The sequence below is a fragment of the Eutrigla gurnardus genome (genome assembly GCF_963514095.1).
Source record: "Eutrigla gurnardus genome assembly, chromosome: 9".
Lineage (NCBI taxonomy): Eukaryota > Metazoa > Chordata > Actinopteri > Perciformes > Triglidae > Eutrigla > Eutrigla gurnardus.
The window spans coordinates 10,044,136-10,067,254 of record NC_139923.1 but is presented as its reverse complement, the minus strand read 5'-3'; the positions used below and the strand labels follow the sequence as shown (position 1 = coordinate 10,067,254).

Sequence of the window (23,119 nt, the reverse complement as noted above, 5' to 3'; positions counted from 1 at the left end):
CAGCAGATGTATTGTGGGTATTGACAAGCCTTCATCACAGAAACTGACTGGTTTTGATCTATAGCTCGGTGTTTCTGCAGATGCTATAATACAGTAACCAATGCAGAATAGTTTGCAGGTAATAGAGGAAGATAATGACTGACCATAACATCAATCGCTTTATAATCTGTCTTTAAAAAATCTGCCCATGAAACCGTTTTTCTGGCTGTTCAATATGGACATTAAGTGATGGCTTATTAACCTGACTCCAGTGTAAGTGATGGGAGACACAATCCTTATTTGGTGCTAAAAATGTATTAAAGCATTTATCTGTAGTTAATAAAAGGCTTTAACAGTCAGAGTAAGAGAGTACACAATGATTCATCCAACTTTTCAGTTAAGAATATTAGTATCTGCCAGTAGCATGAAATCAGATTTTAGTTGCAAAAATATTTGTTGTTAGATCATAAAACAAGTTAGTGATCTTGTCAAGAAAGTGAATGCAGCTACACATAAAAAAACACTGTTCCTTGAGGCTTTATTGAATGTGTTTATGTGTTTATCCAGACAACACTGTCCTAGTTGGAGACTCTGCTGAATATATGACCTGGCTCCCCTCACAAACCCATTTATAGTATTTACAGCAATGGTGCAATCATAAAAGTAATCTTTGAACGTCTTAAATGAAGAAGGTGCTCCATATGATGGAACGTTGGACCTGTCCAGCATCGTGTCTCTCTTCTAATTTGGAGTATTTAGGTTTCTCAACTCAAATATAACAAAGTAACCATGCGAAATGTGATGAATCATTCATATTCCACTTTCTTGTTATTCAATGTTAGTAGCCTACCTCAACATCATTTCTGTCATGTGGATTTCATTGACATCAAAGATGACACAGCAACACCTTCGATCCTCTGCTATACAAATATGCTTATTTTAATATTCTAACATAACTGTATGTCTTGGTGATCACCACACAAGGGCAGTAGAGGGCAAGAAAATAGCCATGATGTCTCTGGCCGCAGACGCCGCTGCTTTTCTGCACCAATTCAGCCTTTCCAACCATAACCATGAGGTCACGTTTAAGCGAAACACTTCATTGGTTAATCATTTGACAGAAAATCTATCTGCAACTATTTTCATAGTTGAATACGTTTTTTTCTTTCATCCAAAGATTAACCCAAAAGTTAACTGTTTTTGTCTTTGTCACAGATGATATCAATTAAATATCTTTGGGTTTAAAGTGTTGATCGGACAAAAAAGCCTTGACGTCACCTTGACGACTGGGAAATTATACAAGGTATTACTAACATTATATTGACAATGAATAAATACATCGACGATGAATTTAAGTTGCAGCCCAATACTGTAAATAGCTTACCTACATCTTCTTGTCCAAAGAAATATCACTCAACGGGTTATCTGGCAGCATAAATACATTTATGAAATTCATATCATACTGGATTTTTTGTTGCGAGCAGGTATTCAGTATTTCCGGTCAAAAACTTCTCTATTCCAGTGCAGTATACATTTGTAAATCTGACCAAACATTTCCTCACAGCCACATACGTGCTTCTCTGTCACAGCCGCCAGCAGAGTCACCAGTGACGTAGGCGAGGGTTGTAATCAGTCACGTGAGCCGCGCAGGTCAGGATAAAGCGCTTCTCGGGACTACACGGGCTATTCGGATTCACCATCCTACTGTGAATTAGATATTTTTTGATTTAGCCTGAGATAAATAAAAATAATAATAAATAGCCGAAGCAAACACCGAGGAATAATATTTCTCATCAACAGAAACCCGGCTTTGGTTTCGACGTTATTCGGCAGATCATCTTTTCAATCGCGATGTGAGTAGATTCGTCTTCTATTGAGAATAAAAACAAACGACGCCCACACACCCAATCTTTGTAATTCTGCTGTTTTAATATGCTTATTTGACAAAATGCTGTGATCTTTTTTATGATTATGTGTGTTCGCGTGCAAACGGCATCCTTTGGTTTATTAGTTTGATGGATGGTTGAAGGTAAACATGTTATATTATTGCCGTGTAGCTTCATGCATTACAATCATTTAAAGCATCCCAGTCTGTGTGTGATTCACTATATTTCCAGTGCCGTCCATGGAATCTTATTTTATTGCATTGCGTTTTGCTCCATAAGATGGCTTCTTGTGATGTGGGCATAAGAGGAAAGCCCTTCTGTAGTATCGTGGTCGCCATGGTCAGTTGTGTTTTTCAAAGGACTAAACGCTGGCTTTGCGGGAGCTGCACGACATGCACGCTTTGCAAGCTTATCACGCAGGGTTCGTTGGCTCCAGCACAGAGTGTAATTCTCCTTCATCGTTATGCTGTATTTATCTTGGGCGTGTGTGGTTTCCTCATCAAGCAGCCAGGGTCCCCCCTGTCAAACATAAGGAATGCAAATGGCTGATGAGGGTGAGGGTTGTCTTCATGGCTAAGAGGGAACAGATGCTGAGTGAAATGTTGTGGTGTTTCCCTCCCCAGATCAGATTGCCCATCCTCCCTGCCCTCCTGCTGTTAACACAGCCCTCTAATCCCTGCACAGCCCGAGTCTGACTGTCCGGCAGTATGCCTTGGTCTCTTGGGCCATCATTTCAGAAATGCTGGTGCTCAAAGCAAAAGTCAAAAGGCCTTTTTTTCTCAGCACAAAATCACATGTAGTGTTCAAAGGTTTCATGTCAAAATCTATCTTAAATGTAGAAAAATAAATGTTCCTTCCATGAATTACCAAAGACAAGACAGGGGGTAATCTAATTCAATCTTTAAATATCTTATCTTAGCATGTTTTATTATTTGTTTTGATTTTTTCAAATGATTTTCCTTTCTTATTTTAGATCTTAGTCAAGACGACATTTCCCTAGATATCACATAAGTCAAGGAAAGGGATTTAAAGTGATTAACTGTTTAGACATGTAATAATGGTGCAACCACAAAAGGCATATTAAAAGGCAATCGTTTAAATGAAGCACTGGAACAAGCAGGATATGAAGTGTGATGTTTTTATTTTATTTAACCTTTATTTAACCAATTCTCATTAACAATGACGACCTGGCCAAGAAGCAGCAAATCTTCTCAAATCGTGTGGGAGAAATCAAAGTTTGTGGCTCCTTCAAGGTGGAATTAAAATATTGGGAACATGGGTCAAGTGGTAAACAAATTACTGCAAAACTGACTCGTTGGAGTTGACTCATAAAAAACAATAAAGGACATGAATAGGGAAGTTGGCTGGTTAACTGACAAGAAGAGGAAATCCGCTGTATCCTTATTTGTGCTGCTCTTATGAAGAAAAATGTGGTCAAAGAAAAGATTGCAATTTCTGGAGAGACCGTCGGTGACTCACTTCCAGTCCTGAGGTAACACCGGATTGCCTGCAATGACAGCAGGAAGAGAAAATCTTGTAGAAAAAGAAATATAAAGTCTGTTCAAGTCAGACTTATTTTCAGCTTTTTGACACTGAAGCAGGATTTTAGAAGTGTTTCTAGATTGATGGCCTAAAAAACACAAAAAGATGCGATACTGTGTACAAACCAAACAAAAGTACAACACGTGATGGCAAAAGGATATCTCTAATGTAGAGCAGACGTTACGCACCATCAGCCGTAGACGTTAATGGAAAACAAAGCCAAACTTAATGCGGCTTGTTCACTGAGAGGTGAGATGAGTTGGAATAACTTCAAATTTAATACAACAAAAAGACCAATAACAAGGGATACACATGTTCTATCCATTTTCACATTCAGGGCACATGTGTTATATAATATAAAATGTTATTCTCAGGCTGTCTCAGAGACGTCTTTCTGAGCAGAACCTGTGGTAACGCCAGTCATTAGTCCACTTGTATTTAACCAGAACAATGTTCCTGGCTCGCTTCTGCATCAGAGTGAGACATGCTCTGTCTTTCATTTTGCCGTTCAGTTTTAATGCTGTTGCCATGGCGAGGATTACGTATAATTTAAGGCCTCTGTGTCCTGTTGAGGGGGAGGAACAGACACGGTGGAGGATGTCGTCGTAGTTAGAACTGCAGATTACATCTATATTTAATCCTGAACCTTCAAAGTATCATACGACACATCTGCCATGTCATCAGCTGCATAGCAGCATTCCTGTGATGCCACCTGAGAGCAGGTGAGCTACAGAACAGAAACATGTTGGCCTTATCTCCTTAAAATAAATTGAATGGGTTGTAAACCCAGATCACAAGGAAAATATGCATCTTGATTTTCATCCTTAATCACTGTTTGAGAGATGTTGTATACAAACCCCATTTACAGAGAAGTTGGGTCGTTTCCAAATGCAATGAAAACTTTCTAAAAGCATTTCATAAACTATCCATACTTTTCTTGGGGGTTTTATTTACAGACATTATCTGCTGTCAAAATAAAGCTTGATTTTGTCGACAAATCTGTAGAGAAAGTTCATTCTTTTTCTGGTACTCTGCTAGAAAAAAAATGTTTGTGCCACTTGTCAAAGGATTAGCAGTAACAGTTAAATCATGTGAAATGTGTCAATACCTGAGACTTTCTGTTTTTTCATCAATCGTTATAACAAGTCATAAACATTCATCTCAACACAACTCAATCGTTTTTGAAAACCAGAGTGAAGCAACAATGAACTAAAAAACCTTGCGTGATGTAGCTCTACATATTTTACCATTTAATAAAATCCAATATTGAAGGAGATCAGAAAATCTCTTGTTGCAGAGTCATCTGGTTGACCCTCAAGGCTCAACATTGCGGAGCACAAATAACTCTCATCAAAACAGCCTTCAACTAATCAGGGGAAACACTCATACACACATGCAGGCCAAAGCACTGCACGACCATAAACAAGCTGATGAGTCATAGTGTGAAAGGATGTCTCTTACTGATGTGCAGAGCAAACCAGCTTGTTAAAAGGGAAATATGGTCATTTGTTTTTGGTGGTCCTCTGGTTTCTGGTAGGCTCACATATGGGTTTGCTGCTATATTATCCTCTGTTTTCACGTTAGTGGGGACTTTCACACCATATGCCGGTAATCAGCCCTGAGCTTTCTGTCCCACCACACAGCCCACAGCTCCATTAGCTCTCAAAGTCGTGGCAGCCAAAGTCCTAAGTGGGTGAGATATGGTCAAAGCTTCCTGCGTGCCATGGTTCCTAGCGGTGACGCATCCAGCACAGAGCAAGGGGAATAACTTTGTGTTCACTCCTTTGCATCCAAGCGGGGTAAATAATAGGCAGCTGTTTATCAGTTTGCTAGTGAGTGTGGAGGAACTGCTGAGAGAGATAAAGCAGGCTCTTCAGCTGAAGCACAATAAGCCGGCCCAGCGATGAGAGGGCTTCCAGGGCTTTGTGTCAATAACAAGCTGACTCACATGCGCTGGCATTATTCCTTTCTTCATCGCAACATTGGTGAGATCAGAATATAGGTTTCCTGAATATCACTTCACTGGCAGCTCAGAAAATACATTTCACCGCACATCTGTACAACATCTCTTCATTTCCCAATGCTCAGTTACAGTTTTGGTACTTTTCATTCCAGCATATTTTTCTTTCTTTTTCTTTTTTTCCCCACAAAGGCATGCGTTTTATTTTACATAATCGGTCATGGCATATAGCAAGGTCATTGGTCGAAAGCCCTCCCATGTTTCTAGTTGAAATATGGTGTTTTTGCAGACAGGAATGCACCCTGAATGCTTCCAGATGCTCTCCTTATATTCTGTTGTTTGTTCAATATAGTATGCATTTGCAATGTAGCTAATGTCTATTTTACAAACTGCATGGCATGCAGCGGCGAGACAATTAACACGCTGCTCTAAGAGAGTAATTATAAAGGTGATTCTGACTTAGCCAGTTTCCTGCTCCACTTTCTGGTGTTTGGACAAGACTAGTCAGCGATATGATTTAAATGCATAATAGAAGCTTTTTCACCGTTCTCTCCTTCTCTATTTTTCAGCCCACAGTTTGGGAATGGGAAATGATGGAGGATAAAGGGCCCCGTGTAGCCGACTACTTTGTGGTTGCTGGCCTCACTGACTCGTCCAAGCCTCTGGAGGAGGAGCTTCACTTCGACGACGCCGGCCCCAACTCTGTGAAACCAAAAGCCCCCATCACTGACGTAGCTGTTGTGATCCGCTCCCTGGGTGAAGAGGTACCCCCGGGCTTCACCTGTGTTGAAAGCACCCCCTCAGGCCTCTCTGCAGAGCTCAATGGAGCCAGCCTCAGGGGCCCGCAGATATTCTTGTGCTTCAAGCGAGGCAGAGATAAGCCTCCACTGACAGATCTTGGGTAAGCAGTAATCCTCAGTCACTGACCCTTCACTCAACCCCACACCACTAATCACTTCTCTGCATTGGGTCAATCTGCTCTTAAACACATCCTCTAGTCTGACATCTTTTTGATGGATATGCTGTCAAACCGCTTTAGTTGTTTTTTCCTTACTACCTTGTTTGGAAAGGATCCTAGAACGTCTAAAATGTGTTTCAGGGTTCTGTATGAGTGGAAAGAGAAGCTGAAACCTGGATGTCACATCGTCCAGACCACGCCCTCAGGTCGCCCTGCCAACATCAGCAGCTCGTCATCACAGCGCATCTACATCACTTACCGCCGCGCGCCGAAGAGCCAGCCCCACACCTCGCTGGCTGTCACCGATGTCTGCATCATCATCCCCGCCAAGGGGGAGACGCCTCCTCACACCTTCTGCAAGGTGGACAAGAACCTCAACAGCAGCATGGTGGGACAGAGCTGAGATCACGGTCATATCACTAACGTGCCTGTGTGAATAATGCTGGTTTTGATTGATCTGTGATGTATTTTCTCTTATTCCAGTGGGGATCCTCAGTCTACGTCTGTTATAAGAAGTCTCTGGCTAAAGCAGACACAATCGCATACAAAGCAGGTAAAGAGGCGCGAGCTAAAGCTGATTCAAAACTGAGGAGTTGACACATTTATTCAGGCCTGTAAAAATAAAGGACTGTGTTTGACTGTGGTGTGTGTATTTGTGTCCAGGTCTGCTGTGTAGGTACCCTGAAGAGGACTACGAGTCCTTCCCACTGCCTGAGTCCGTGCCTATGTTCTGTCTGCCCATGGGGGCAACGGTCGAGTGCTGGCCAGCGCACACCAAACACTCCCTGCCTGTTTTTTCCACATTTGTACTGACGGGTGCCTCCGGAGAAAAGGTAAAACCTCCACCTTACATTAACGCCACCAATAACCTTCTTTCTTCTACATTTTTAGAATAATTCCTCTTTTTACACAGAAACCTGCAAACATGCATTCTAATTCTACCAAGGAAACCACCACTGTCTTCAGAGTCCTGCTTCATTTCATTTACATCATCATTAATTAAGTTGGCATATGGTTTTCTCCCCTTAATGCATAAATCTTCCCTTAATTGCTTCATTTCTGCCAGTGTCTCCATCTGTATCTCAGTCTCTCTCTGTGTATTAGCATCCCTTATAGAATAGTTTGTCAGTGTTTTAAAGAATACCGGACAGTCTTAATCAGTGTTTCAACTCTGACTAGAATCAAACATGTCTAAAGTCTGTGTTTAGAATACTAATGGTCTTCAAGTCTTTGGAAGCAATGCCTCATAAAAGACTTTTTGCAGCTCGTCTATTGAATAATGGATTGCTCATACACCACATGCTTCAGTGCTCTCTCCTTATTCCCTGCAACCCCTTGTCTTCTGCAGACTAGTCTCCTGGTACGTCATGCCTGGGATGATTTGATTATTTATTTGGGAGGAACAACTTCAAAGGACAATTTATCATTCGAATGATTGCGCTGATTTATTATGATGAAAATTCTCTAGCGACGGTTGCGTCTGTCACGTTTGCATCAAGTCTTCTTTGTGTGCGTACTTGTGCATGTGTTGGATATTTTTTATGTGGATCGCCGGACTTATGCAGCGATCCTTTTCCCTGCAGGTGTACGGAGCGGCCATCCAGTTCTATGAGCCTTACTCGGAGGAGAACCTGTCTGAGCGTCAGCGCTCGCAGCTCGGCCTGCCAAGCACTGATCTCGGAGATGATGGGACCAGGAGTGTTTACAGCAACAAGAGCATCTGTCTGCTCTCCCACTGGCCGTTCTTCCACTCCTTCAGGAGCTTCCTCACGTTCCTTTACCGATACTCCATCTCTGGACCACATGCCCTGCCTATTGAAAAGTTAGCAGCGTTTTCTCACTCGGGTTCAAAGGCCCAGGTTTAGTTTTAGTCATGCCCTCACTGCTTTATTAAGTGATTTATTTTATTTTTTTCACCCACAGGCACATCTCTCACTTCATGCAAAATGTGCCATTCCCCTCCATTCAGAGACCACGCATCCTGGTGCAGGTGAGCTTTAAATGTGATTTTAATGAATGAAGTAATATCGGTTCTGTATGCTTGCATCATTCGGCAACCATTCTTAAGCAGAAATTTCGTCACCAACGTTTGCTTATTTGGGATTTGTTCTTAGGTGAGAACAGAATCTAAGCACATTTGAGTGCAGTCGTGTTTGTGCAAAATGAGTGGTTATTGCTTTTTTTCAATTCTACAGTTAAAGTAAAGTATTTTTTTATCAATTGTTTTATCAATAACTTTTTTAAATAGTTATTTTAATTACAGTGGAATCCGTTTATAGTGATCAGGGTTACAGTGATCAGATGTCGAATCACTTTTATACAAATGCGAAGAAAAATGCAGTCACAAGCCAAATGCCCACTGATGCTCTAACACTCTAACACTCTCCTGTGTGTCTTCCAGCTGTCTCCACATGACAGCCTGATACTCAGCCAGCCGGTGTCCTCTCCGCTACCTCTCAGGTAGAGAAACATCACTCACGTGTCTAATTATAACATGAAGACATACTATATTTACCTCAGTCTTGATCCTGGACCACATTGTTTCATGTGTCTAGTGGTGGAAGCCTCTCCACATTACTGCTGAATCTGGGCCCGAAGAATGCAGCCACTCTGCTGGTGCTGGCCGTCACAGAGCACAAGATCCTGGTTCATTCCCTGCGTCCAGCTGTGCTCACCAGCGTTACAGAGGCTCTTGTGTCTGTAAGTCTTTTGTTCTGTTCCTTTATTTTTTTTTCTCATAATACCATTAAAGAGGGTAGCCTTTAATGTGCTTATAACTACAATGGTGGATGAGGTAAGAGGCAGAGCTACGGAGTCAATGAACAACCCATAATCACATCATAGAAGAAGTATTATGGATGCAACAAGCATTTCCTGTGAAAAATGCAAAGAAATATGCATATGAAGGAAATAAGATGTCTGACTAGTGCACTGTTTAAGTCAACCCTGCAGTGTATTGATCATATTATAATGTAGCGATCCTCCCTTTCAGATGATCTTCCCCTTCCACTGGCCTTGCCCCTACATCCCTCTGTGCCCGTTGGCACTGGCCGGGGTGCTTAGTGCACCGTGCCCTTTCATCGTGGGCGTGGACTCCCGATACTTTGACCTTTATGTGCCCCCCTCTGACATCAGCTGTGTGGACTTGGACACCAACACAATCTCCCAGTAAGTGACCTATGACCTATGCTCTGCGATCGATGGCCACCTTCAACTTTAAGACACACAACGCGTGTTTGTTTAATGTCGGATGGTGGATAAGTTCTTCCCATGGTTATCGGTGTCTGTCAGTTAGAGCCTCTTATGTAACGATACAAGCTGGAATGTGAAATGTTCTTACTGTACATAAATGCATATTTGGGTAACCTTCATCCCACACATCAATTCAAGAGCGATTTTAGAGATTAAATTGTCAGCGCCGATGTCAGTGAATCTGTCTCCCTCCTTATATCTTTTTGCAATGTTCCTTGCCTGTCCTCCCAAGTAATGAAAACCATATGGTGTGCTTTCAGAAAAGATGACAAGAAGGCTTTAACGTGGAAAATCTTGCCCAGGAGAGCCTGTAAACATCTTCTGAATTCCCTGAATAAGCTGTATCAGCAGCTCACTGAGGGTAAGTCTGAGTCATTTTGTGTGGTTTCATGAATAATTAATTTAGGCTACTTGAGCCTGATTAGTCAGCCTGTACAGTACATTTTACAAGAAAACTCATTGGATGCTTGCACTGTTATGTGAAACCAACAATGTTAAGTGCATCTCAGCAGATATTAAGTGTTAGTATTTACCATGATTCCCAGAATGACTTTTGTCCCTTTACTCAAGTGTCAGCATATCAAGTGGCTGAATGTCTTGAGATCTATCTGTCTGCCTCCTAGTATGGATTTTAGTTTTCTTCGGGATGATTAAACATCAAAGCAAAATTAAGTCCAACCTAGAAAGAAACTTCTTCAAACAGATTAACATTTACTGTGTGCTGTGGCTACCACACTACTCTGGATGCAGAAATACAATGATGTTATGTCAGTTTGGCCAGTGAAATAAATGACATTTCAACCATTGCTGTACTTTGTGTTAATTGCTAATTACCAAATGCTAGCATTGTAAAACGAGCAGTACAGCCTCACAGAACCTCTCGCTGTTGTGTTTTTGTCACAGCTGTGTGCTGGTTAAATAGAGTAACTGTTTAAAACTCATTTCTGTCTGCACTGTGTTGTTTTCTTCTTGTCCTCCGATTAATATGTTGTGACTTAATATGTGCTGCAGCTGTGTGGTTTTTAATAAGCAATTAATTAGTTGCTGCCATGCGCTCTTTGGTTTGATACGATGTGCTGTTGTGTGCTGTCAGGTGGTCAGCTGGACCGTGAAGACGTGCAGATGGAGCACACAGTGACCGACAGTGAGCTCAACGGTGGGAAGAGCCTCCACACTCTGGAGCTGGAGATCCAGGAGGCCTTCCTGAGCTTCATGGCGGCCATCCTACGGGGCTACCGTTCCTACCTGCTGCCCATCACCCAAGCCCCCTCGGAGAAGACGACCGATGCCAGCTCCCTCTTCGACATCCAAGGTCCACTTCAGTCTTATTATGCAATGTATATCCTTTCCTCATTATAATGCGTATATGCAGTCACAAAAGCACGCTGACAAGCTATTGTTGCTGTGCCTATGCGTGATTCAGTGCTGTAGTAGATCAGGGGGTTGTGGTCTGAGTACTGCTGCACTCAAAGTGAGGCTAAATCACTGCTGTAATGACTGATGCTTCGGCCTCAGCCTCAGTGGAAATTAAGTTTGGATGACAAATCAGAGAAAACCGCCATGATTAACAGCACAGTGTCCCTGCACATCTGTGTGCTCTTATGCAAGCGGAGCAGCAGAGAACAAATTGTTTCATACCGCAGTTTTCATTTCCTGTAAATGTTGTTAAGTCTGCATGTTAACCCCCACAAATGTTCTGTAACAGCTTGATAAGGGGAATGTATAATCCCATATTAACAACCACTTGTCATGTGTGTTATTACATAATGTGTTTTGTTTCGCAGGCTTCCTGAAGAGCAGGGACCGCTCCCACCAGAGGTTTTACTCCCTCATGACCAAGACTCAAATGTTCAGCCGTTTCATAGAGGAGTGCTCCTTCGTCAGTGATAAAGATGCAAGCCTGGCGTTCTTTGATGAGTGCGTTGATAAGGTGAGCTTTGCAGCTGATCCTGACTGGATTTTCTGTGTCAGAGACCATCCATCAGAAGTGCTGCATCATTCTGCTGCCTAGAAACTCCAATAACAATATTTTGACTGGCCTCCACCCGCTTGGAAAAGAAACAAAGCCGGGGCTTTAGGGAAGATTAATAACACGCTGTCTACTCAATTAAGATGTCTTATTAAGGTCTTGGCTTAATGTGAAGCAGCTAATAAGCAAATAACAGGAACTAATACAAATAAACAAAGAGTAATTAACACTCCATCGTTGCATCGCTTGTTAACATAATGAGTTCAGTCCTTTTAAAGTGCTTCTCTACCTTCTGTTTTTGTTTTTCTCCTGCTGTCTTCTCCTTCTTCACTGATTTCCTGCATTTTGTCTTTTCTGCTGCTCCGTTTGTCGTCATGGCTTCTGCCCGGTAGCTATTCACCACTGGAGGCAAGGTAAGCCACCAGAGCTCGTTTTGTAGTTTAAACCTTTTATGTTTGTGATGGTAAATGCTTTTTCCCTTCTTTTCCCTTGAGCTGTTGTTGAATCAGGTACCCAACTAAAGTGTTTTCCATTGTTCTTAGTGCGTGACTCAGCTCCGAGTGTCTTGTGTGTCTGTACTGAATAAATCAAAGTGAGCGGGGACTAAAAGTGCAGGAGAGGTCTTGAATGTGAGGATGTGCATTAGTTGTCTGTGTGTGTGTCAGCAATCTGCATTATTGAACCAGGTGCCATTAACATGAAGCACACAAAGAGGTTATGCAGAACTGTTAGCGACTGAGGTGACACTGAGACAGTGAGATTATTTATTTGTGCTTGCCTTTCCCTGGGATGACTGTGCACTATCCCAACTCTCTGAAATATACCATTGAAGAATGATGGCGAAACCCTAATTTGTCAAAATGCAATTATTATTCTTGAAATTGCACAGGATGTGGACTCGTCTTGCTCACTGTCAGTCAAACACAAATCCTACAAAAAGAAACCTCTCTGTGCTCGCAAACTTGTGCAATCAGGAAGTTTACATCCTGCGCGAACAGTGGGAGCTCCTGTACGAGCGGTCACTTGCGGTTATTATTGAGAAGTGGAAGCATTGATTCATTCGGCTTCAGTGCTGCTGAAGTTGACAAAGAGTGCGTGATTGAGTAAGACCTCTTCGGTGTAAGAGGAAGGGCAACGAGCTGAGAAGCACTGAGCAGAATCCGAGCGAGGCCAAATAGGTCATTGGGAGTACGTTGACTGAATCATCCACTTGACTGAGTGGAACAAACCCTGTAATGCAGTAGCACAGGGCAGCTATTCGGGCGCTGCCTAATATTCACATTTTTATGAAACTCATGTCAGAGATAAACTGGTAATCGATTCGGATAAGCCAAGTGAAAGCACATCAGAGTAGCAGGCTTTTCATGATCTCCCAGACATGCAAAACAAAGGAGTGCTCTTAGTGTCCGACATGACAGGAAGGCAGTGGAACTGTGCACACCTTTCTCCATAAAACAGATCTGAAGGAAATGTGTCAGTTTCTTATCAAGCACTGCTGCCAAAGATGTACAGTTTAATTTTTTCATGTCCCTAGAGCAACATGGCATCCTTTGTGTCCAGGTCACTGCAGCCTGGATTCATTTAGTCTTGGGGGGGAGGGGTCATAGGATCAAACCCCTGCCCTTTTAGATAACTGGAGTGGGAACATGGGCCATATTCCTGATAGATGGACTCATTAGTGACATCTGTTTGTCCTCACGGACCCTCAGATCTGATCTCAGGGCTCATAGAGGATCAGATGCCCACGAGGCCACAGGCAGCATTAGCATCTAGAGATGCATGTTCATAGCAAAGATAAGGAAGAGTAATGACAAATGTGTTTTTCTCATGAAAACCAGATGGACAGTGAACGGCCAGAGGACACCAGACTGATTGAGCTGGATGAATCCCATCGCAGCGAGCACACGGTCTATATCAACCCCCCAGAGCTGCCTCCACTGCCACAGGGAGAAGAGCATCCTCTGTGCTATAGGTACCTCACTGCAGATCAATAAGCTCTTAATGATGGTATAAAAGAAAGAAACATACCATATACTTATATAGATATAAGTACCACACGTCTAGAGCACACTGCGTCCACACAGTCCAGAAGGAGAAACATAGTGTAAAGTGCCTCTGTTGTTGTAGAACGCGTCACTACTTTATGATTATTTTGAACTAGAACACAGTCCATGTCACTTGACTTGCCAGTGTTTATTTGGAATTGGTGTCTGTTTCAGTTTGTGTGTATATATATGTGTATATATTGTGTATGTATATATACTAAAAATGTATTTCCACAGCTACTCTGGATTCCCTGTGCTGAATGCTGAGCTTCTGGAGCTGCTGGAGGGATCAAATCCTCCGTCTGCAGGCATGGCCTCACGCCACAGCAGCCCAGCCAGCCCTACGGCCATCTTTAGGCGCTCTAAACAGGTCAGCCGTAAGAGTAGTGAGATTTAAGTCTCGGTCTTAGAGGTGAATGATGATGTATTGTTTGAGAAACTATATGAAGACCTTAATTTTCATGATTTTTATGTCTTGTAATAGCTTTTTTTATTATAGATAAACACAAATAAGTTAACTTCATTGTTAGATCTGATCCTTATATCTGTTAAACTCATTGTATTGCTGCACTCTACATATTTTTTTTTATCTCAGGAGATCAAATCAGCTCAACGGATGGCCAAAACCTATTCATCGATGCCCCAGATGTGGTCCAAGTGTCTGCTGCGCCACTGCTATGGCCTTTGGTTCATCTGCCTCCCAGGGTTTGTTGGTAACTGCCACTCAAAGGTGCGGGCTCTGCGTACAGCTTACGATGTGCTGAGGAAGATGCAGGACAAGAAGTTACAGGCTCCAGATGAGGTGGGAAACTGCTAATATCACACTACCATATAGCCAACGTTGTACATATTTACTAGTGTCGATTCATTTTGAAACCCCGGTGTTTTCTCTCCAAGGTGTGTTACCGTGTGCTGCTGCAGCTGTGTGGACAGTATAGCCAGCCAGTCCTGGCTGTCCGGGTGTTGTTTGAGATGAAGAAAGCCGGAGTTCAACCCAACGCCATTACTTATGGATACTACAACAAGGTGTGTGCTCTTTTTATGTCCTCACATATGTACAGGGATGCAAGAAATAAGCTCATCTGATTGTAAATGGAAGTCTGAAGATGTATGACCACATATCCTACGTTCATTGCTCTAGGCGGTATTGGAGAGCACCTGGCCTTCCACCACTAGAGGAGGCTACTTTCTGTGGGGAAAGCTGAGGAACGTGGTCCTCGGCGTGGTCCAGTTCAAGCAGGCGGGGAGGAAACAGCAGACGCCACACAGAGATCCTCAGCTTTCAGGTAACAACACTGATCTCCTGCTATCATTTTTAAAACTGATATCTGTTAGCCTCATTTTCATGTTCATTTTGTCAACTTTATTTTTATTCTATTTTGATATTTTTCATTATATTATTAATAATTCCCCACAGTCAACATTTACGTTTTTAGAAATACACAGGGATGTGAAATGAGATTTATTCATTTAATTTTGTTTCAGAAATGAAAACCCACACTTGTACACTAACAAATGAATCACCCACTTATAAAATCACTGTGATGATGATTGATATTGCCAGTATCAATGCCAATGTCAGTGTGATAACTGACACAGTAACGGTATATCATCCACTACCACACACACTGCCTGCAAATACTTAAACACAAGCCAGTAGTCGTTGTTTTATAAGACTAATCAGGTTGCTTTCTAGAGATTGCATTAAATGTGGTGGTAATTTATTTTCAATTGCACACACATTAAGTAAATGAGAGGCTGAGAGTATATTATCTTACTTACTGTAGTTGGTAATGAAGAGACATGTAAATTAGAACCTGATCCTGTTCCAAGATGTGATCTTGTTCCTTCTTTGAGGCTACTTTCCTGCTCTCACAAGAAGGTTTATGCAAACTCCAGCCTCCTCCAGCACATTCCCATCCATTCTATAATGACACTAATTAAATAGAGGAGGTAGGTTTTCCTCCCCAGCAGTCACAGCACACAGGTTGCTCTTGATGTTAGTCCTTAATCCCCATAACAGCCCAGTTATTACCGAAATGGCTCTTTGTGTGAGGGACTCTAATAACATCACATCAGTTAGATATACTGTAACCTCATTCTTTTTCTTTATTTGTAAAACTTAAGAAAATAGTAATGTGATCATGTTGAGTAGCATGACCCTTAAGTTATTTCAGTAAATCATTCTGGGGGAAGATAACAACTCTTCAACATCATTTTTCATTCAAAGCATCCCTGCATCTTCGCAGTAATAATGATTACAACACTATCCAGGGATTGTTCATACAGAGCTCTTATACCAGCTAAGCTCTGTCGTTTGTTTTCATCATCCTTTCCTTTTTCTGTTACCTGCCTTCAGACGGCAGCGACCTCGACACAGTCAGTCATGGCAGTTTGGACAGCGCTAACGACTCTGCTGAGCGCACTTCCATCGACGCCGACTTCACTAAAATGGACTCCAGTGATGATGGATTTAGTACAGGTAGGCTGCACCGCTCCGCTTCTTTCAACTATTCCACTCTCATCCTTTAATTGTGTCACAGTTGTTCCTCGTTAATTTGATTGAATTCACCGCCTATAGCCACGCCGCATGATTCATAAACCTTCATTTTGCATTCCTCTACTTAAATGTCACCGTAGTCAGTTCAATTGTTTTGATGTCATTGCACATCCTGACAACCACAAAAATAAGTCTCCAGTAAAACCATGTCACCTTTAACTAGTGAGTCTATGAAGTGACAAATAACGTAAATGTAAAGTAGGCATTCATCAGGAGGAGGCACATGCACACCCAGAAACTCTTTGTAGGTGCTGGATAACAGATATAGCATCATGCAAGGATTTCTTTGTAGTTTTGCAAAAAAAAAAATGTAAAATTAGAACAAGTGGAATAGTTGCCTTGGCGACACTGTCAGTTTCTTCTTGTCTTCCTTTTCTCACATTATGACTACAGTACAGTAGATAAATGGGAGTAGAGACATATAGTTGTCCAGCAGCAAGATATTGCTCCTACGCTATCATGGATTTTAATCTCGTGTTTCTTATCCTTCAGAGGACAACAACTAAATAAAGCAGAAATTCTATAAGAATGAAATAAATCACAGCAGAAATGTGTGCTTTTGCCTGCGGTTTGACCTTCTGAATGAAGTTTTCAAAGACTCTTCCTCCTCTGTGGTCCTGCTTGTCTATTCTGGGAGTGTTGCGTGCTGCACGCTGTAGGGAATGTCACCGGGCTCTGTTGAAGAGAAACCCTCAGATCAGTTGTCACTTAGAAAGTAATTGCTTTATAAGAAAAAAATGCTATTTTTTTATCCACTCTTTTTGAAAAAGGAAACCAAGCAAGGTTAAAAAAGAAGAAGAAAAATCTCTTTTTTTGTAACGCCTCTTATGGTTTTCAGGTGGACAGTCAGACCAAGGCTATGATTCGCTATCCAAAGAGGAGGAGAGGATGTGCAGCAGAGAGAGTGACAACACACTGCCAGTAGAAGACAAAGGGCCGATGCAGTCCAGTGAGTTACCTTCTATCTCTAATCTTTGACCATTTGTGCAGAAGGAAAATCACCTCTTACTGGCAGCAAAATGAGCACTGTCTCTTTAAAAGCTGCAGCATCATATGGCAGCGTGGGTGTTTTGTATTCTCCACCCACATGTGCTGCTTTATTTAAATGTTTTTGAGAAATAGATTCTGGGGATAGATGTTAATGTTATGTAAGCAAGTGGGGGTTTTTTTTTGCATGACAGGATTTTTCTTGAATTCTATTGCTAATAACAACCAGCCGTGTCTGATGCAATCCCTGTTCCCACTTTCATGATTAATAGTCCTCACTAACTGGCATGGGAAGTGCTTTAACTGCTGACTTCATGCCTTGGATGACAAGACAGTCGTATTTTAAGAATAACAGCAGTCCCATAAGGAACCATGCAGCTGTCAGCTTTACCCTTCTTCTCCCCACTGTAGTCGCAGAACTCCAGCAATTGATGATTTATTATGTTAAATGTCGATTTTGCACAAATATTGTATAGTAAGAGATTTTAATAATCGACCTAATACTAAAATATATATATTTTTTTTTTAAATCTCAAGCAAATGAGATCGAGGTTCCAATCAGCAGCATCTCTCCTTCTACAAATAAGTGCAAATCAACAGATATCAGTGCAGATTTATTTAACAAGAAGAATATGGAGCAGCTAGTATGATTGTGTATAAAAGCCACAGATCTCAGACTCTTTGGGAGATTAATGTTTTTGTCATGTGTTTTTGTCACAGGCAACTGCAACAGGCTCGTTTCCAGTCCATCTAGTGACGCCTTTCTGTGTGGACCTCTGCCAAAGACAGAGAGGCCAAACTCTCTGGACTTGTCCGGTGGACAAGGAAGTCTTAGGCTCGCCGTCCCACAGCTCGGCTCAACAAAGCATCATCACCCAGCTGCTGACAGACTGCACGGCGTAGAAGAAGAGGAGACGGACATAGATAATCAGAAACCTCTGGTGGAAGGAAGTGTGAGCTGCAGTACTGGGACTGTGAGGAGAACAGGGATTGAGAGGGGGTTTGATCCCCTGTCGCTGTTGGCGACAGATACGGTACCAGAGTGTGATCGAGGTGCCGGCGACACGCCCACAGCCCGCCGTGACCTCGCCGAAGAGATTGAGACATACATGCAGAATGGCAACAGCCCCCTGAGCAGCCGCACGCCTAGTATGGACCAGCAGAACCCATCAAGCCCTTTGTTTCGATCCGCCTCGTCTCCTCACACCTCACCCCGACCCCCCACCCTGCTCCGCTCCAACACCCACCTCCAGCTGCCTGTGAAACCCAAGGAGAGGCTGAGATCGTCGCCGTCTCTTCCTCTGGGCGTCTGTACCAAAGACAGGGAGAGGCCTTCCTCCCTGGTGTCACCCTCCTCACCTACTCCGTCCTCCTCGTCGTTCTCCATGGATTCACTGTTCGCTCCAACTCTGGACATCTTCAAGAGCAGCGTCATATCAGCAGGGAAGGGCGTGGCTGAGAAGGCCAGCCGCTTCTACTCCCGTCTGTCCTCCCAGACTTCTTTAACACAGGTTGGTCCTGCTGCATTTCCCCCCTATATAATATTCCCAATACAACTAATGATAAAAATACCTCCACATTGATTTCTCTCTTCCTCCTCTCCTGCAGGATACAAACTGTGACCGGATAAGTGTGTCCTCACTGACCTCAGGAGAGGCAGACTGCTCCTCGCTGCTTGATAATGACTCCTGTCTGGATCCAGATGGCTTTACCTCCCCCCAGCACGGCAGCGTTTCCCGACTCAGGAGGAGCCCAGTCGTGGGTCATCCCAACCTGGGCAGCCCCAGCAACCCCGACAGAGTGTTCAGACACAACTCCTTCTCGGGTTTGTTATTGTTATTGTTATTATATTGTTGTTATTATAATATTGTTGATATGTGGAATCTTGAAATGATTGCTTGAAATGAAATAAGTGGCAGCCTTTATGAAAGTGCATACAATGTGAAAAAGTCACTACTTTGAAATGCAGGGCTGTATTGGTTCCCTTCTTTGAGGATCTAAATTTAGAGCAAGGCGTAAGAGTGTAAGGCTCGGTAATGGAGAGCGTCGGGCGTTCTGTGTGAAACTAGGCCAGCAGGCATGAGGGTGGATTCAGTGTGTAGGCTTCTCTGCAGCGAGCCACGGGCCCAATGCTAAACATAAACATGTGACCACAAGTGCACATTCCCAGACATGCCAGTGTTAAACACAGATTTGTTATATACCTGCACAGCAAAAATAAATCCACTACACCGTGAATAATTCTTCATTTAATTTTTCCATTCATGCTTTATTTAGTCCAGATATGTATAGCTTTGATTGTTGCTTTTAAATCTTGGCTTTGTCTCGTGTGTCTAATTGTATAATCCTCCTTCGTATGCAGGTGGTTTGGCAATTCCTCCTAAAACCCCTCACACTCCAGATTCCTCCCCCGACACCAGCCGCTTCCAGCATCCTCTCAATTACACCATAGAGGTAAGTTACCCTCATATGAAAAAACCCTTAAAGTCACTCCTTTGTAGACAATCATGATGGAGAGTTACACTACGTCTGCTGCTCTTCCTCGTAGGTGCTGATGTCCAGCTGTTCACTTTGTAAGACGTGTGACTGTCTGGTGTACGATGAGGAGATCATGGCTGGCTGGACAGCAAATGACTCCAACCTCAACAGCACTTGTCCCTTCTGCGGCACAGCTTTCCTGCCTTTCCTCAACGTGGAAATCAAAGACCTGAGACCACAGAGCAGGTAAATGCTCCCGGATCAGTGTGTACACAGTTTTCACATCATTACACAAACCTTACACAAAAATAATTGAGCAAGTGCTTCCATCATTTCATACTGAATTCACTGACAATGAAATCTGGGTGTCTTTGATCTTTTGTGCTGAATTGTCTATTTTCGTAGTAGCTAGCTGTCTGGCACTTTCTCCCAAAGTGCTGCTGACACACATGCATGCACACACACTCAGACGCACCTCTTTAAACAAATCCACTCCGTCTCTCCCCTCAGGTCTTCTAAGGAGAGTAATCCTGTTACAGAGGAGGTCACGTCGGCGGCTCTCCATCCTGAGGCCAAACCGTCGGCGGCAGACTGTCCAGACCCGTCATCTGCAGCTCCCCCGCAGAGTGGCGTGAGCGCTGGGCCGACTCTGGTGACGGTGCCCTACCTGAGCCCTCTGGTTCTGTGGAAGGAGCTGGAGAGCCTGCTGGTAAATGAGGGCGACCAGGCCATCTCCTGCCCGAGTGTCGTCGACCAACACCCCATTGTCTTCTGGAACCTCGTGTGGTACTTCAGAAGGCTGGAGTTGCCGAGTAACCTGCCCGCTCTTATTCTGGCCTCCCAGCACTGCAGCCATGTAGACCAGGTAAACATGCAGGTGTGTAGACTGGCCCATCAACCAGAAAACCACTATATTATCAACTTGATTTTAAAGGAATAGTTTGACATTTTAGATAATACACTTTTTCACCGTGTTGCCTTGAGTTAGATGTGAATATTGTTACCATTCTCTCATGTATTTATGTGTTTTCTTGGTGAGAATGCAACTGAGCATATTTCCCAGAATGTCACATTATTCCCTCAAACCTCCTGTGTGTATGGTTTGATGCCCCCTAGTGGTGGTTTAGAAATAGAAAAAAACACAAAGACAAATTCGCTGTGATTGAACTTTTTTTTACAGTGTAATATGTTTAACCCCTTGCAGACTTCTCAGAGCATTTCATCTGAGGACAGCAAGCAGGTGCTTGTGAGAATTATGTGGGACAACCTGAAGTTGCACAAAGACAAAGTCCAGCCCTGCTACGTCCTGTGGAACACACACTGTAAGTCACTCATGTGTTTGCGGGGTTTAATATATTTTCTAAAGCTGAAATCATGTTCAGAAAATGATTCCAACAGCAAGTTTGATCAAGGTCAGACAGAATTTGTATGTAAATTAAATAATGCATTTGAAGTAACTAGAAAGGCATGCATAATTCAGGCCTCCTATTGCTCATGCAGCCCTTATCAGTGCTTTACTTTCAGAATTGATTTTGAGCGATGGTGATGAATGAGCCTTTGAACAGGGGTGACTTTTATCTCTTGGTCTTTGCAGGTGCAAACTCCCTGGTTCGCTCTGGCCTCTGTGAAGAAGGCCAGCTCTTCACAGTGGAGCTACTGCAGGGTTTTGTGAGGAGCATTAAGAGGAGTGATGTCTATCAGCCCATGAGCCAGATCATCCAGCTGCTGGGGCTCGAGCTGGGTTTTAAACGACAGAGGTGGGGGGATAAAGAGTTTAGTGTAAAGCCACGTGTGAAAGATCATTTGAATGGAAATTATAATTGTTTTCTCTCTCTCTCTCTCTCTCTCTAAAAGGAGTCTCTACCGAGATGTATTGTTCCTCGCTCTGGTGGCTCTGGGAAAGTACAACATTAATATCAGTAAGTCCAGCATGATATCCTTTACTTCCTACTCCTACTGACTTTTGCTCTAGCACCACCGGCACATCAAATTCATTTATCCTGTGAAATATCTATGAAATAAAAAACACAAATTTAAGTACAGAAATGTACGTCCCACTCAGGAAGAATACTGGCTTTATAGACCAACAACCTGCAGAACTAAAATAAGATAACCGTAAACATTATAGAACTGTTCTTTTGCTTTGTCAGATACATGCTTTTATCTTCTCTCTTTACAGATGCTTTTGACCGGGAGTATAAATTGGCATATGATCGCCTCACCCACAGCCAGGTTAAACTGACACACAACTGCGACCGGCCCCCCGGAGCGGGGGTCATGGAGTGCAGGAGGACTTTTGGGGAACCCGGTCTGTAAACTGCTTCTCCTCTTGTGACCCTTTATGTGTTCACTGTAACCACGGTCACTACTGCTCTTGTTTTTGGACTGCTCGTCAGACTCAAGACCAGCTCCCCCCGACTGGAGCACGGAGCTCTAAAGCACAAAGGGAAAATAACACTTAATGTAAAGCAACTGCCATGAGTTTCACTGTTAGAGCTGGGAGGCGTGGAGTGATGGCCTTGTGTTTGTAAATATTTAGAAAAGCCACAGTATTTTCAGTATAGCTACGGTAAAATGTTTGTACAGTTATTACACAGTTTATTTTATGACTTTGTTTCCGTCCAAGCTGTGAGTAAGTGTGTAAATGTAAGTGTCCAAGCGTCCAAATTCACAAGTGGTCCCGGTGACCTTGTTAAGACTGTTGTTGAGTGCGTGTATAATAAGTTCTTGCTTTTAGACATTTGTGTTTTTACAAAGCACTTTGACAAGATGAGCTCTTGCCGTTCATTCTCATTTCCATAATGCAGTGGCCCAGCAGCCTACACTTAAGTGAGTTTTTATTTGGCAGCTGCAGGACTTACTGCCCTGTTTAATATTTCCATGACATGAAAGCAAAGAAATTCCTCCTCATTTGCACCCAAAACACATAGCAGGGCCACGCTCATATGCCTGAATTCACTAAACTAGAATGGTAACATCAAAAAATGATAAAACATAATATCAATTCTTAATCACGGATATAATCATGTGCACAATGTTAATTTGTAAATCTCTTTTTTTTTCTCGGTACAATGTACCAAAAATAACCCAAAAGGGAATAGTACTTGATTGATTTATTTACAGTTTTTTAAGCAATACCTTTTTTAATGTGAGGATTTATGTATTATATGGGACCACTAAGGATAGATTTCCTTAACACGAGTACAATCAAACGACGAGTAGATGAATACAAAATGTTTTCTGTTGGTTTAAGATACATAATTTCTTTATATCAAGAAATGTATTTATTGACACCGTAATGGATTTATGAAAATGTAAAGAGTATTTGATTCTCGTTTTTTTTTGTATGTTTCACTGTATTTGACAACAGTGCAATGTTTAATGTAACATCCAGAGCAAAAAGGGACATTTTAAATCTTTGAACAGATTCTTTGCACTGAGCTTATTAAAAATATGAGTTAGGACAATAGAGCTCTGACCTGCCCTAATTCAAAATCACTTCC

General features: G+C 42.6%; 1 protein-coding gene across 4 annotated transcripts; it reads left to right on the top strand.

The window, feature by feature from the left end:
* The first annotated feature begins 1,683 nt into the window (after positions 1–1,683).
* dennd4a (DENN/MADD domain containing 4A) lies at positions 1,684–23,100 on the top strand. 4 transcript variants are annotated; one of them, XM_084017730.1, is made up of 30 exons: positions 1,684–1,832; positions 5,937–6,268; positions 6,467–6,713; positions 6,809–6,878; positions 6,989–7,158; positions 7,909–8,147; positions 8,249–8,315; positions 8,727–8,785; positions 8,881–9,025; positions 9,318–9,493; positions 9,838–9,938; positions 10,671–10,889; positions 11,362–11,507; positions 11,939–11,959; positions 13,385–13,518; positions 13,829–13,961; positions 14,187–14,393; positions 14,489–14,617; positions 14,733–14,877; positions 15,951–16,073; positions 16,990–17,100; positions 17,859–18,649; positions 18,747–18,963; positions 19,501–19,592; positions 19,687–19,862; positions 20,127–20,481; positions 20,821–20,938; positions 21,211–21,373; positions 21,471–21,535; positions 21,796–23,100. In XM_084017730.1, exons 2-30 carry the CDS (start codon positions 5,958–5,960, stop codon positions 21,930–21,932), a joined length of 5,067 nt encoding a protein of 1,688 aa, XP_083873856.1. In that variant the 5' UTR covers positions 1,684–1,832; positions 5,937–5,957; the 3' UTR covers positions 21,933–23,100. The 4 variants fall into 4 exon arrangements, with proteins under 4 accessions (XP_083873856.1, XP_083873855.1, XP_083873858.1 ...); XM_084017729.1 differs by having other exon boundaries at positions 20,127–20,493; XM_084017732.1 differs by lacking the exon at positions 11,939–11,959.
* Positions 23,101–23,119: the final 19 nt, after the last annotated feature.

Coding starts and splice junctions, on each gene's coding strand:
- dennd4a (XM_084017729.1), top strand. CDS start 5,958: ATGATGGAGGATAAAGGGCCCCGTGTAGCCGACTACTTTGTGGTTGCT. Junction 11,508..11,938: donor TTGATGAGTGCGTTGATAAG/GTGAGCTTTGCA, acceptor TCTGCCCGGTAG/CTATTCACCACTGGAGGCAA. Junction 20,494..20,820: donor TAGACCAGGTAAACATGCAG/GTGTGTAGACTG, acceptor AACCCCTTGCAG/ACTTCTCAGAGCATTTCATC.